This window comes from Uloborus diversus, chromosome 7 (assembly GCF_026930045.1).
Source record: "Uloborus diversus isolate 005 chromosome 7, Udiv.v.3.1, whole genome shotgun sequence".
Lineage (NCBI taxonomy): Eukaryota > Metazoa > Arthropoda > Arachnida > Araneae > Uloboridae > Uloborus > Uloborus diversus.
The window spans coordinates 126,249,420-126,263,218 of NC_072737.1; the positions used below are offsets into that span (position 1 = coordinate 126,249,420).

Genomic DNA, 13,799 nt, shown 5'->3' on the forward strand with positions numbered 1-13,799 from the left:
GAGAATTATATTTTATGTTTTTGTCTAAATTTTTGGGACTGGGTGTGAGGTCACTCATAACTTCAGGAACTTATGTGATGAAAGTTAAATGTAACAAATTGAAATAAGAATTTAAACATAACAAATTTTTACTGCTATCGATATTGTACACAAATGTAGCTGTCATGTAGCTCGAAAAAATCTTCATCTTACCTTGTACTTTAGGCAAAAATAGGAAAATGTTCCCAAGAATGTACCCAATATCAAACGGGGGGGGGGGAGGGGGGTTGGTTTTCCATAAAACTAATTAATCCCAGTCCAATAAAAGAATAGCAAAGATTTTTATCAAAACCTTTGGGTTGGCGAAATTGGGCTACTATAATAGCAATTTATTTCTTTTTTGGTATTTTTTAAAGTTTATCAGAAAATTAAAACAAAATTGACCGTCAATTTTATATTACAATTAATTAATTGGTAAATTTGCAAAAACAAACTGACTTTACTAACTAAATTCTGTAAATACTGATTAATACTGACCAATTTTTAAAATACTAACTTTTACTGACCAGTTTTATGCCTTGTTTAACAGCAATATCATCAACTATTCTGAAATGTGCAAGTTTAGGAATTTAAGAACTCATCTTTGAAATGCCTAGTGAAGAGCTATTTTTAAAAATAGTTCACTCATTTCTTAAGTCAACTAAAACTGCAAGTTTTCTATTGAATAAATGGTTTTGAATCAAAGTTAAATCTTGAAAGTTTAAAGATATCTAATTTTTGTTTTTTTCTGACTTCTTTCATTACTGACTGAAATATTTACATTTAACTTCATTATAAAAAAAACCTTGTCTTTACTTAGACCTTATAACATAAAAAATGCAAAAGTTTGACTAATCTCATGCTCTCTAAATTAAATTAGTATAAGATTCAAGAGGCATGACAAATAAATGATTAAAAAGTTTTTGCTTTCATGATTTTATTCATTTATTTATTTATTGGTAAGTTATACATTCAGACATTGATTTTTGGAACATCAAAAAAAAGAGAGAGATGCACTCCTGCAATTTTCAACTCACTTGCGTAAGTCCTTTGTGGTGTTGCAAGTTTCACAAACAGGAGTGTATATAGCATACAAATTTTGTGGGAGGTTGATAGGTATTCCTTTTTCCAAGGAGGAAAAGCTTCACAGTAATTGTAACTCAACATCCAGAAATTAAAAACTTAAAATAGTTTTTGTACAGAATTATAAGTCTACATTTAATGTCTAACTGAATAATTCTAGTAGTTCAAGTCAATAAAATTTTAATCTTACTTCATCCTTCAATTCTTGAAGCCTTTGTTCAAAGTCATACTCTTTCTGTTTTTCTTCTCTTTTTCGTTTGTTCATCTCCATACGCTGCTTGACTTGATCCAAAGTAGATCTCTCAATTCTCATAGACATTCCAAGGTTCCTTTGATCTATAATAAATTTTTTTTAATTAAAGAAACAAAATGCATACAGATTGTGTTAGAAGATGTAAAACATATTTTATATAAAAAGGTGTATTGTTGCATAATAAACTCACAGTAAAATCACAAACTGAAAAATCGTCCCTTTCATTTCCTAATTCAATTTATCTTATATCGAGTTACAAACTTTGTTGAAGTGTATATAAATTCTGGTTCCTTCAATCACTTGTAGATTTTTAACTAAAAGGACTTGCTATTAAGAATGTATCATTAAAACACATATTCGTCTAGGTATTTTGGAAATGGTGGCCAACCATGCCCCTGTTTCTTGTTGTTGTACATTTCAAAAATTTAATTTCTATACATACCACAAAACATAAAATTTGTTTCCACTTTCCTGTTTTGTTTTCTCTTTTGGCTCAAAACAAAGTACCTTGCACAAATAAAGAAAAAAGTGTAAACACAAAAAAAAAAGAAGAAAACACACACACACACAAAGTTCTTCAAAAAAGAAAAGCACAAAGCCCAAAATTTACATTTGCCAAAAATATTATATAGGAATTTTTTGATAAGAATATTGAAATTTTTACAAAAAATATAGGAAACTTTTTGAACAAAATATTACAGGAAAATACTACTGGGCCAATCCATGTCAAATCATCCGGGCACATCACCCATCATCTCTGATTTTGTTCAAATTTGGACTACTTGTAGATTTTTTGATGCTGATTATGAAAATATAAATTATTTTGAGCTTTATGAAGGGGTTGAAAAGTTACGAGCCTTTAAATATATGCCAAGATTATTTTTTTACCACCATTTTGATTAACACAAAGGCACGTACGTATAAATGGTTATAACTCATTAACAAATTATCACAGAGCTTTGATTTTTTTTTAAATTTTGTTCAGTATGATGTAAACTTGAATTTAAACTGGGTTTAACTTGTATAACTTTTTTTTTAAAAATCTGTGAGGGTTTACTTTTAATTTTTTGACTTAAAAACGGAGTAACTTTGACAGAAATTTACTCAAAGTATACCCCCTTTGATTTTAGTCAAATTTTGTGCACTGGTACCTCTAAGTTTGTTAAAACATCTGGTAAAGAAATCTCTGTGTGCTATTCACAGGCAGTTGTTAAAAACAAAATAAACACAAACATCAGAATAAGTTAAGATTATCTATCAGTAAAGGTATTTACTACTTTGTGTGTATGACTAACAGTACACACCGAAAACATTAAATTTGAGTCTGAAACTATTATAAGTTTGATATAAAATATCTATGAATGATCTTAATAAATAAACTTCAAATAATAATTAACATGAAATATTACTCCATGTATTTGGACTTACCTCAGCTGATGTATTTGCAATTCAATAAGAGTAAACGTCGATGAGTGCCGCTGATTCTGCCGCTAAATTCTGTTTCGTGTGAAGTGTAAGATAATAATTGCAAATATTATTTTCTTGTACTATATTTTATAAAGTGATCAATGTCTGTTTGAGTTACTTTATTGTAAAAAGAAATTTTAAGTAGCGATCGCAGATTATATGTATTATATTAAAAGCAGCACAAATTTAAAACTTTGTTTTTTATATATAGACTAGTTTCCAAAATTAGAATTTTTCATTTTAATAAGCATATTTTATCCTAACAGCGCACACTGAGACTGTAGACTTGTCAACAATTTCATTAAAAACATTTTTTTTTAATCTTCACTTAAATTTTTTTAAAAAAACTCCTTTCAAAAATCATGTTTATTATACTGTGTTTCACACAAAATAAAAGCAGCCACAGCATGGCATTTTTGGTGCCTTACACAGTAAATCCAAACACAAGTATAAGTAGTTATGATTATCAGTCGGCAATAGGTGTTACATTTTACATTTTTCCTGCAAGTTGTTCGCTTCTTTTAACAGAAGTTTCCTCAAAATGCCCCCTCTTCAACTGCAGCAAAGATACGTTGACAGTATCTTTGAGTGTATTTCAACACCTGGTAATAAAATTTTGATGTTCTATTCTTGGTATTTTTTTAAAATCTGAAATTCTTAATGTTTCAAAAAAATTTTTTTTATTTATTAGTGGTATAAAAAGTTTAAAAGATAACAAATACCAAAAGACAGATATGTACTTCTTTACATCTAATTATGTTTAGATCATTCGATAGAAAACATTGACTGATGACAGAGCAGTAATATTTAAATTCAGTGCTAGAAGATTAATTTCTGCCCACTCACATCCATTCCTCAATTTGGCAGAATATTTTAATAATATATTTCTATGTATTGCGTTAAAGGAAGATTTTACATACAGTTTAACACAAAAAGTCCTTGTGAGTGATGAGTGTTAAACCTCCCTACTGAAGAAAAATAATATTATTCCAGAAATCTACATCGAAGAAAGTGATGCAACAACTTATCTGCATCATCCATCAACTTCTTACTTTGGGCCAGAATATGACAGCTTTTACTTACTCCTTGTACTGATGATATCAATACAAAAGCACAGGCCATATAGAATTGGTGATAGGTCTAAAATTTTAGAGTTCGCTGTGAGTATAAAATATGTTCCTAAAAGTGGAAAATTCTAATTCTGGAAACTAGTCTACACATAAGGAACAAAAATTCATATATTACAGCTGTTTTTTTTAAAAATATAATACACATAATCTGTTAAATCTAGTGCAAGAAAATAATATTTGCAATTATTACCTTACGCTTCACGTGAAACAGAATTTATGCAACACTCATCGATGTTTACTCTTATTGAATTGCAAATACATCAGCTGAAGTAAGTTCAAATACATGGAGTAATATTTCATGTTATTATTCATTTGAAGTTTATTTATTAATAAGATTATTCATAGATATTGTATAACATACTTATAATAGTTTTGGATTCAAATTTAATCTTTTCCGTGAGCAGTAAGTCAAAAGTAGTGTAAATACCTTTACTGATATATAATCGTATCTTATTCTGATTTATGTTTTTTTTTTTTTGTATACACCTAAATTCTCATGTTGTGACTTCTTTTACACGTGTTGGTTTTCATTTTAGGGAAAATGCAGTTCAATAAACTTTATTTTTGAAAGGAGTTAATTTTTGTGGACTGAAAAAAAAATGAGTTTTTAACAATTGCCTGTGAATGGTCCACCGAGATTTCTTTACCAGATGTTTTAACATACTTAGAGGTACCTGTGCACAAAATTTGGTTAAAATTGAAGGGGGTATACTTTGAGTAAATTTCTGTCAAAGTTACTTCATTTTCAAGTCAAAAAATCAAAAGTAAAAGCTCACAGAAATTTTTTTTGAAAAAATCAAAGCTCTGTGATTGTTTGTTAATGAGTTGTAGTCATTTATACACGTCTTTGTGTCAATCAAAATGGTGGCAAAAAAAAAACAATCTTGACATTGTTTAAAGGCCTGCAACATTTCAAACCCTTCATCAATCCCAATATAATTTATATTTTCATAATCAGCATCAAAAAGTCTACAAGTACACCAAATTTGAATAAAATTGGAGATGGTGGGAGGCATTTTCAAAAAATTCTGGATGATTTGACATGGAATGACCTTATAGCATTTTCCAAAATACAAATTAATTCAATATTCTTACACACACACATGTCCTAGTTCAAGATATCTTTAAAAAATATCATTTTGATGTTTCTAAATAAATATACCACATAATTCATGCTTTATATACTTCTAATACTGAAATATGCTGAATTCCAGTTTTTCCCTCTAATATTTCCTTTTCCTTAATACATCTCACACAGTGTTCAATGGAAGGGGGGGGGGGGGGGGGGTATTGTATAAATGCATTTTTTTCAAATGCAATTTAAACATCTCTCAGTATTGAACTGGGATAATGATATGTATGAATATTAGGGTGGTCCTTATTTTTGAAGTTGCAGATATTTTACACGACGCCCCCTCAATTTGTTCCAATATACAAATAAATGATCCATGCAAAATTTTAAGTCAATCCATGAATATTAACAAGTGCCCCTAGGGCCCCCTTTTTTGAGTTTTAAAGGAAAAAATGCGAATTTTCTCATTTTTATGTAAAAATATTCCTTGGTTCCATATTTAAAGTAATTTTGAACCTCAATAAATGTTGCTACTTCCAGACCAACCATTCTCTCACTTTCATTCAGTAAAATTATACATATTACATAGGGTACATGTACACCAATGGCCTTGGAACAGACATACATACTGCTATTCGCGCTCGTTTCAAACCAAGCGGAAGGGGAACATTTCTTTCCACCAAGATGGACACAAGGGATTCTAGGCCATTCATATTAATGAATGGCCTAGGCCTTTAATGAATGATTTTTGGCAACAACAAATTGCCTCCTCCAGGCTTTGGGGGTGTTGATTTAGAAAATTTTCTGTGTATGTAATAGGTGTGGCAAATAGGATCACTAGGTTTCCATGCTATAAATACAAGTAATGACAATTATATTTTAATTCACTGTTCTTTAGTTATATACTTAAATGTTTATGCATTCTTATAATTTAAATTTTGAAAAATCCTCGATTATCCTACCATAAAAATAAACTCTATTTTCCATATCTAAAATATAAATTTAAAAAAAATCCAGATCGGAATTATGTAAAAATCTATACTTTAAACTGTCTTCTATTTCAGTACATAGTCCTTTATTATCATCAAATTCCTCTTGCAATTCACAAGATTTAGAAACCGAAATGGGTATCTATCCTAACCTGTTGAACCTTTTTTCTATATCTGGTCTACCACAACGCAAAAAAGCTTGACAACTATTGAGATCTGCTCGCATTTCATCAATGTTAGACAAATGCCATATTAGGGACAAAAATGCTGCTCATTTATTAACAGCCTATGTAGATGCAATAAATTTAAATCTAAATAACCTTATGATCAATCGTAAACCCCTTAAGAGTTAAAGAGAAAATCTTCGAGAGGTAAAATCAGACTTCATAAATTTAAATTTATATTTTTTAGTTATTCCCTGGGATACAAAGCTACATCCAGATGTAACTGGAAAAAAAACGCCGATAGGCTTACCATGATAGCTTCAGGTTCCAATGTTGAACAGCTACTCAGAATTTCTGAGATATTTCTTCAGTTGTATCTGATATCTTAGATGATTGCTCTTTATTGCTAACTGTTCAAGCTGTAGTGTTTTATACAGCGGCTTACGATACCGGCTGTATAAATTGTGCATGTAAGTTTTTAGAGCAAAAGCTGAACGGTGATATATTGCATTTGTATTGCTATCATCATGCACTTGAAATCGTACTGCAGAGTGTCTTTAAAGAAGTTCTTGCCTTTCTTAGTTCTAGACTCAATATTCCATTATTTGAGCGCTTCAAAATTCAAAAAATACACATACCGCTTAAATTCTAAAAGAAGAATTTGATGACAAAGTGTTCATAGAAAGCGGAATTAAGAAATATTACAGAGAATTGTCATAGCGTGTAATAATATTTCTTAGTGAAGTCCTCCCTCCTACAGGGATATGTTTTCTGCAACCTGGAACTTATCCCTGACTCAGAGGGGTGGCAAAAGGAATTTCTTGTTTGAAAATTTATATATTTAGGAAGCAATTTGAATTGACACTACATGAAGAGATTGCCCGTAAATGCTGTTTTACAGTTTAATGTTGTATGAAGATATAGTTTTTCGCAGCAACCCATTCTTGGCCTTTTAAATTAATATAAAGTCTAGTGTCTAAAAAACATGCAGAGTACAAAATGATGACAAACATGCAGCAGAAGCAGTGATTGAAAAATTCATAAATCACTTATGGTACTTAAGGGATGAACTAGTAGCTTTGTCCGTATTGGATGAAGGAATTAACTTTGAAGATAGGAAAAGACTACTTCAAAAAAATGCTTGCTGAATAGGAAGACGTGTCTCATGACTGTATAAAAAATTTCAAATAACAGTAGATGATTTGGAATACTTTCTTAGTAAAGATCTTCCTCTTTATAGAATCAATTACAAGTCAATAAAACTGTTTGATAAGTTACAAACACCAAAAGATGTTTTCCCATTTGATCCTGATTCATGGCAAAATGAAGAAAGCTATTTAAAGGGAAGAGATATTGTTTAAATGCTGAAAGTTATGAATGATACAACTGAAAGAGGAGCACAATTAATCGAAGAATTTCATAATCAATTTACCAAATATGACTCACAAAAGCAATTTAGTATTTTACAGACACTCCAAGACTATCGGGGAAAAAATTGCACACGATTGAGATACATTGAGAAAAGCGTACGATTAAGGAAAGTTTCTAAAGCAATATTTCATTCTTATTCAATGTAAAATCTTCAGACAATATGAAGTAATTAAAAAGATTAATTTTAGTGCTACCTCGCTGTAAAAATATTTTCCAAACATAGGAGAAATGATGTACTGGGTCTGAAGTAAAAACTGGAAGATTTGTGAGAAAATTATCAAAAGTATTCAAGTTCAACGTCCTAGGGGCATGTGTTATTATTGACCGATCGAGTTCAAATTTTGCACCGATTACTTTTTATTAAAGTGTCACAAAACTAGGGGGCATCACTTGTTGAATTCCAAAAAAAAAAATTTCCCATATAAATAAGGACCACCCTAATGAATATACATTTGAGCTTGCAAAAGAATGCATGTTGGTGTCTTTTATATTTTTGTGTCATTAAAGCTGTCAGCTACAATTCCCAAATAAGGAGCTACTGCATAATCTCAGCTACATTACTATAAAAGCACTTATTTTCCCAAGTCCGTTGTAATCCCAAAAATGTAAGCCTGGCGGGGGTTTTTATTGTTATTTACATTGTGTATTAAAGTGTATAGTTATACTGTGTATTATTTATTTATTTTTTGTTCATTTTGCAAAGTTATGAGTTGACAAAATCACTGATATCTTCATTTTTGCATACTTTATGGCTCGCGAAAGTAAGTGCCCCTGTGACAGAATTTTATTTTACTTTCTGCGACAAATTTTCTGGACCTTATTTCTTTCTGTAAGAATGCTCCGTGAAGTGATAAATGAACTAATGGACAAACTTAAGTGCAGTTCATTTCAAAAGTGAAAAATTTATTTATTTAACAAATTTCACACAACTTCTTGTTTAGGTAAATTCATTTATACAAAAAAGAAAAGCATTAAAGCACAGTATCAGGGCTTCCAACGAATTTTCAGTTCTGGGGGAAAAAAGGGGGTCACTTCTTAAAAGGAAAAAAAAAAATTGACCTTCAGCTAAATCTATATGGTAAAAAATATTAACACCATGGTAACAGCACTTGGTAAGTGGAAAAAAAAAATCAAATCTAACCAAAAGCAATGTAAATTATTATGCTAATTTATGTATTGCTAGTGTAAATTATTATGTTATAGCAAGGGGTGATTGTTTAAACAGAGATGCCACTCTCATATTTGAGTTTCTAGTCTTAATCTCTTAGAACTTACTTATCTGTAGTTCTTATTACCAGAAAAATACAGATGCAACATCTATTCAATACTCAAAGAAATAAGATCCAAAGAAAAAATAATTTTTTATTAAAATATTCATTACCCCAGTTCCGTGCCCCCCCCCCCCCCCCACCAAAAAAAAAAAAACGAAAACATGCATGTGATTTGAAAAAATAAAGGATCACCCCTCTTCCTCCCATAAAAAAAGAACTAAATTAAAATATGCATTTTACACAACTAAAACGAAGTATCCCCCTCCCCCCCCAAAGGAAAATGAATTTAATTAAAATATGGATTACAGTTTGAAAAAAAAACTAAATCATGCATGTGATTTGGAGAAAAAAATAAATAAAGGGCACTCTCCCATAAAAAATTGATACATGCAATACACAAGATTGTAAACAAAGTATCCCCCTCTCTCCAAAAGGAAAATAAATTTAATTAAAAAACACATTTTAGTCAGAACAAATTGAATTCAACCACCCCCAGAAGAAAATAGGATTTTATTAAAAAAAACTAAACCAAAAAAGAAATCCCACCCAGGGATTACCCTCCCCGCCCCTTAAGATCAAGGGTGCGCCCCCTTTAATATCGCGGAGACCCCCTAAATGAAAAATACCCCTCAAAACAACTCCCCCCCTTACAAATTTTAATGTCTCAGTATGTGCCATGACCCCCCCCCCCCCCCGAGGTGGGCTCCCTTGCCCTCTCCCTCATGTGGAAAAAAAGAATTTAAAACATGTACTGGAGCAAACAAAAGTTCCCTTTTCATACGAAGAAAAAATAATTTAATTAGAATATGCATTTAGAAAAAAAATCTAACTTCTCCAAAGAGAGAAAGATTTTCATTCAAGCACCCCTATCTGAATAACGATTGGTCAGCTCAAAAGAAAACACAATTTATCAAGTATTCCATCTGTTTTCTGTTGCTGCAACTTGCGACACTGAATTTTTAAGGGCTTAAATTAATTTTTCAACAGAGGTGAAAAAAGGAAGTTGGCACAAGTCTTTCACACAAACAAACACAAACATGTGCATTGCCACGTGGTGAGAAGTTCTGGTTAGAACTGGCTTTAATCCATGCCATACCTCCCGATCTCCGATGTTGCAGACTACCACAGTCATCAATGATCGCTCGATTTGGCGCTCGCCAAAGTGTTTTTTTTTTTTTTTTTTGTAAAATGTCGCAATTATTTTATTTTTTGTGGAAAATCAGTCCTTTTCCTTAATTCCAGTTAATTTTTTACCGTGAAACAGCTATCCTTTGGTATTGTTCTGCAGAATGGTTTTATTGCTGACCTTTTTTCCCCTATCCCTTTTTTCCCTCAAGTGCAAAATCTTGTTGCATAAACTCTCTCTCATTCTGTGACAATGTCGCCGTGTCAGCAGCTTTCTGCCACGGGGGTAAGTTCTTTTACTTTTTCTATACTTTTCATATCTTCAAGGGCAAATATCTGTATTTTAACTTCTATGTTGATAAAATTTACCTTGTCGAGGAAGTTCAAGGAAGCAGAGACTAAAAAATATAGGAAAATATCAGCTTATTTGTTCTTTGAAATTCAATGCTTTTCTTAACTGGAAAGATTTACATCATTTTTTACTGCTGAACATTCTTCCTATTAAATTAGTAGCTTTCTTTTATTCTTCGTCAGTTTTAGGAAGTCTGCGAAAATGTACAAAAAAAATAATAATAAAACTTATATGCCATAATAAATGTTTTATGCTTAAGTTGTCAAGAGCTAATACATGTAAACTGTGGTAAAAATAAATGCCAAAAAGAATGCAGTAATGGAATATGTAAATGCAAAAGTCCAATTATGCCACCTGTGAGAAAATGCAGTACAAAATAAAACTGCTAGAGTGGTTAAAAAAATATTTAGATATAAAACATTAAAATATAAGTAATAAGTGATATTATATAAATATAATAGACATATTTCATTTTAAGTGAACATCAAATATTAAGGTAAATATAGTTTTGAGAAAATAGGCTTACGTTTCTTTCCATTGATGTGATCTAAGAAGTTAATTGAATCTTTCACAACGCAATCGCACACATTGCAGTAGTAGCTAAAAATTTAAAAGTTTGTGTGAAATGTGGTGAATAAAACATACAGTACATTTAAAAAATATGATTTAAAAAAATTATTTCTAAAATAAATTAGTTTAGAGCAGAGCTTCCCTAAGGTGAGAGCCAGTAGAGATAAGTTCGGGCTCATTTTGGTGAGCCCGAGCCCGAGTGATATTGTCTCGGACCAAAATCCGAGTCTGAAAGAAACTTTCTTGTATCAAAAACTGTGCCTTCTACAGTCTGACATGATCTCTCTGTTAATGAAAAAATGTTACGTCAAATGTTCTTCATTAACAGAAGTCTCTAAATTTTCTTAAAATGCTCCACTTCAAATGCATTACTGTATGACATATTGCAATAGTAATCGCAAAAAATCACTATAAATAAGAGTTAATTAACTAATTTATTTATTTTTTGGTGGGGGGGGGGGGTAAATTTGACATTGATTGAACTGATTTAAATGTTCCTTTCATTTTCTCACAATAGGAAAATGTTTATTTCCTTTGAATTTGTATGGAGATTGGCAATTGAATATCTGTGCTTGAGCCAGAGCCCGAAACCTATTTTCGGTTCTAGAGCCTGAGCCCGTCTCATCTCTAATAGCAGCAGACCCCTTTCATTAACCAATATTCAGTATGGACTCCCATCACTAGAGTGTACAGATACTTTCAGTTTTTAGTTAATTGAATTTTTTTAAATTTACAATTACTAATTAGAGGGGAATATCATAATTTAAAAAAAAAAAGCATTAGGTAGGTAGTTTACAATGTTTAACTTTATTTACAAATTTAGAAGGAAAGAAATGAAATTCAACAAACAGAAACCAATTGGTAACTCATGATTAAAATTCAAAATCAAGCATCAAATTAATGGGCAGAGCAGGCACCGATCCAGACGGCAGGGGATCTATGGGTGTCATAACCCCTTTTTAAGTGACCAAAGAGAGCTTTAAGCTGTGTTGTCGGGACTTAAAGTTTAAAAAAATTGGTCCAGATTCTAAATTTATATGTAAATATGATTCATGAACCTCCTTTCGGAAATGACTCCCTCCGAAGTCAAAAGCTGTTTTCGCCCTTTGGAGAAAAGTGAGGTTGTTTTAGCTGGCATAATTTTAATACATTGGGTTTCATTTTTGATAGCTGGAGAGTCAAACATCACATTCAGCTTTTAAACAGCTTTTCGCTTTTACAATGAGCAATTGTCTTTTTTTTTCCTCCAAACAAACCAAAAATGGAAATAGGTATCCTGCTGGAAGGTAGATTTGAGGGCACACTCTGAAGTTATGTCAGTAAAACTTTCATATTCACATGACGACAGGCTACATGGTTTTGTCGAAATAAGATACAAGTTCTACCATCTATGCATGATCTTGCAGCATTGTATCTCAATGTGTTAGAAGTAGTGCTCAAAAGACAGTTCTTTTATTTGAAAATGAACATTTAGGTTCTCAAATGCAAAAGCATTATTTAAATATCATTTAACGCTTTTTATTCAGTGTTTTACGAAGAACAACATTGACTCCTACTAACTGGATCATACTTGGAAGTCTAGGTTTAGAGTTTTAGATGGAAATAAAATTTAGCACAATAATCTCATTTCTACAATTAGCTAAGTTATAAAATTTAAAGTTTTGAATGAATTGGGTAAAATTTTTCGTGTATATTGGCAGGACAAAAAGTTATCTTCAGTGATTGCTAGTACGTAAATAAGTTAACATAAAGTTCTAATTGTCTAAGTCCTCCCTGCCCCCCATTAGAGTTGCTTGATCGTAATAAAATGAGACCAATACTTTCATCAATTATGTTAGCTATCATTTATAAAGCCAGACAAAAATTAGAAAAGTAGCATAGTTCATAATGCATAACTGTTAATCTGCCTGATTGGGGAGGGGAAGGGACACAGCATGTGGATGAAAAACCAACCCTTTGTTGTCAATGGAACAGCGACACATAAAAGCAATTGCTTAAAATTTAAACAAAGAAAAAAAAAAACAACAACAGTTCAACAACAATAGTTGAGTCAAGTAAATAAAGCAAACATAAAATGCAATAACGTATTTAATAAATGCTTGTGAAAGCTGATGTAACAACTTTTAGAAATTTATTATCGTTTACCTAATGATAAATGATCTCGGTCAAAGTATCATCATTTGAGATGTATATCAGCTTCAATTATCTCCCTCTTCTGAAAAACTTGCCTTAATTCTTAAACAAAAGACACAAAGGAAAAAAACTTAAGCATATGTGCTCTGCCCCATTTTTACAGAACATGATGACAATTGATGCAGAAATCCTTGCTTTTAAAAAAGGATTATATTTTAAAACTAGAACGACACCAGCCAAGGTATGATGAATGAAAATTGCTCCTCTTCTACGTTTTAACGAAGCAATTGCCTATTTGGTGATATTTTGATAGTTGGAATTTTAAACCTAACTCCAGTGGATTGACCTTAACCTCCAGTAGATAGCGTTCATAGTTGACCGCTTTTTCATTTCCTCATTCCCTTGAAATGAGTCTTACCAGTAAAACAGTTATGTTACCGGTTTGAGTTCAGCCGTGTCACAATAAAGCCTTTCCCAGCACGTTAAACATTACCAAAACATATTATCACATTATCATGCTGTGGCGCGAGTTTCATTGTTGAAACACCTGTTACTCGATCATCGGCTATTATTTATATGAGGATGCTAGAAACGATTTTCAAGGAAGGACTTTTAATTTGGTACCCTAAACTGTTCATTTTGGGCCTTATGAAAGTGCTTTTTTTCACTTCAGTAACATTTTACTGGAAGGGTTGGCAAAAACAACATAGAAGTTAGAAATAGGTGCGATATAATTATTGA

General features: G+C 31.4%; 1 protein-coding gene across 1 annotated transcript in view; it reads right to left on the minus strand.

Annotated features, from left to right (window-relative positions):
• The window catches only part of LOC129225974 (zinc finger matrin-type protein 2-like), a 36,263-nt gene that overhangs the window by 10,832 nt on the left and 11,632 nt on the right, over window positions 1-13,799 (minus strand). Inside the window, 2 exon segments of the mRNA XM_054860542.1 lie at window positions 1,292-1,437; window positions 10,882-10,955. Coding sequence (XP_054716517.1) covers window positions 1,292-1,437; window positions 10,882-10,955 — 220 coding nt within the window.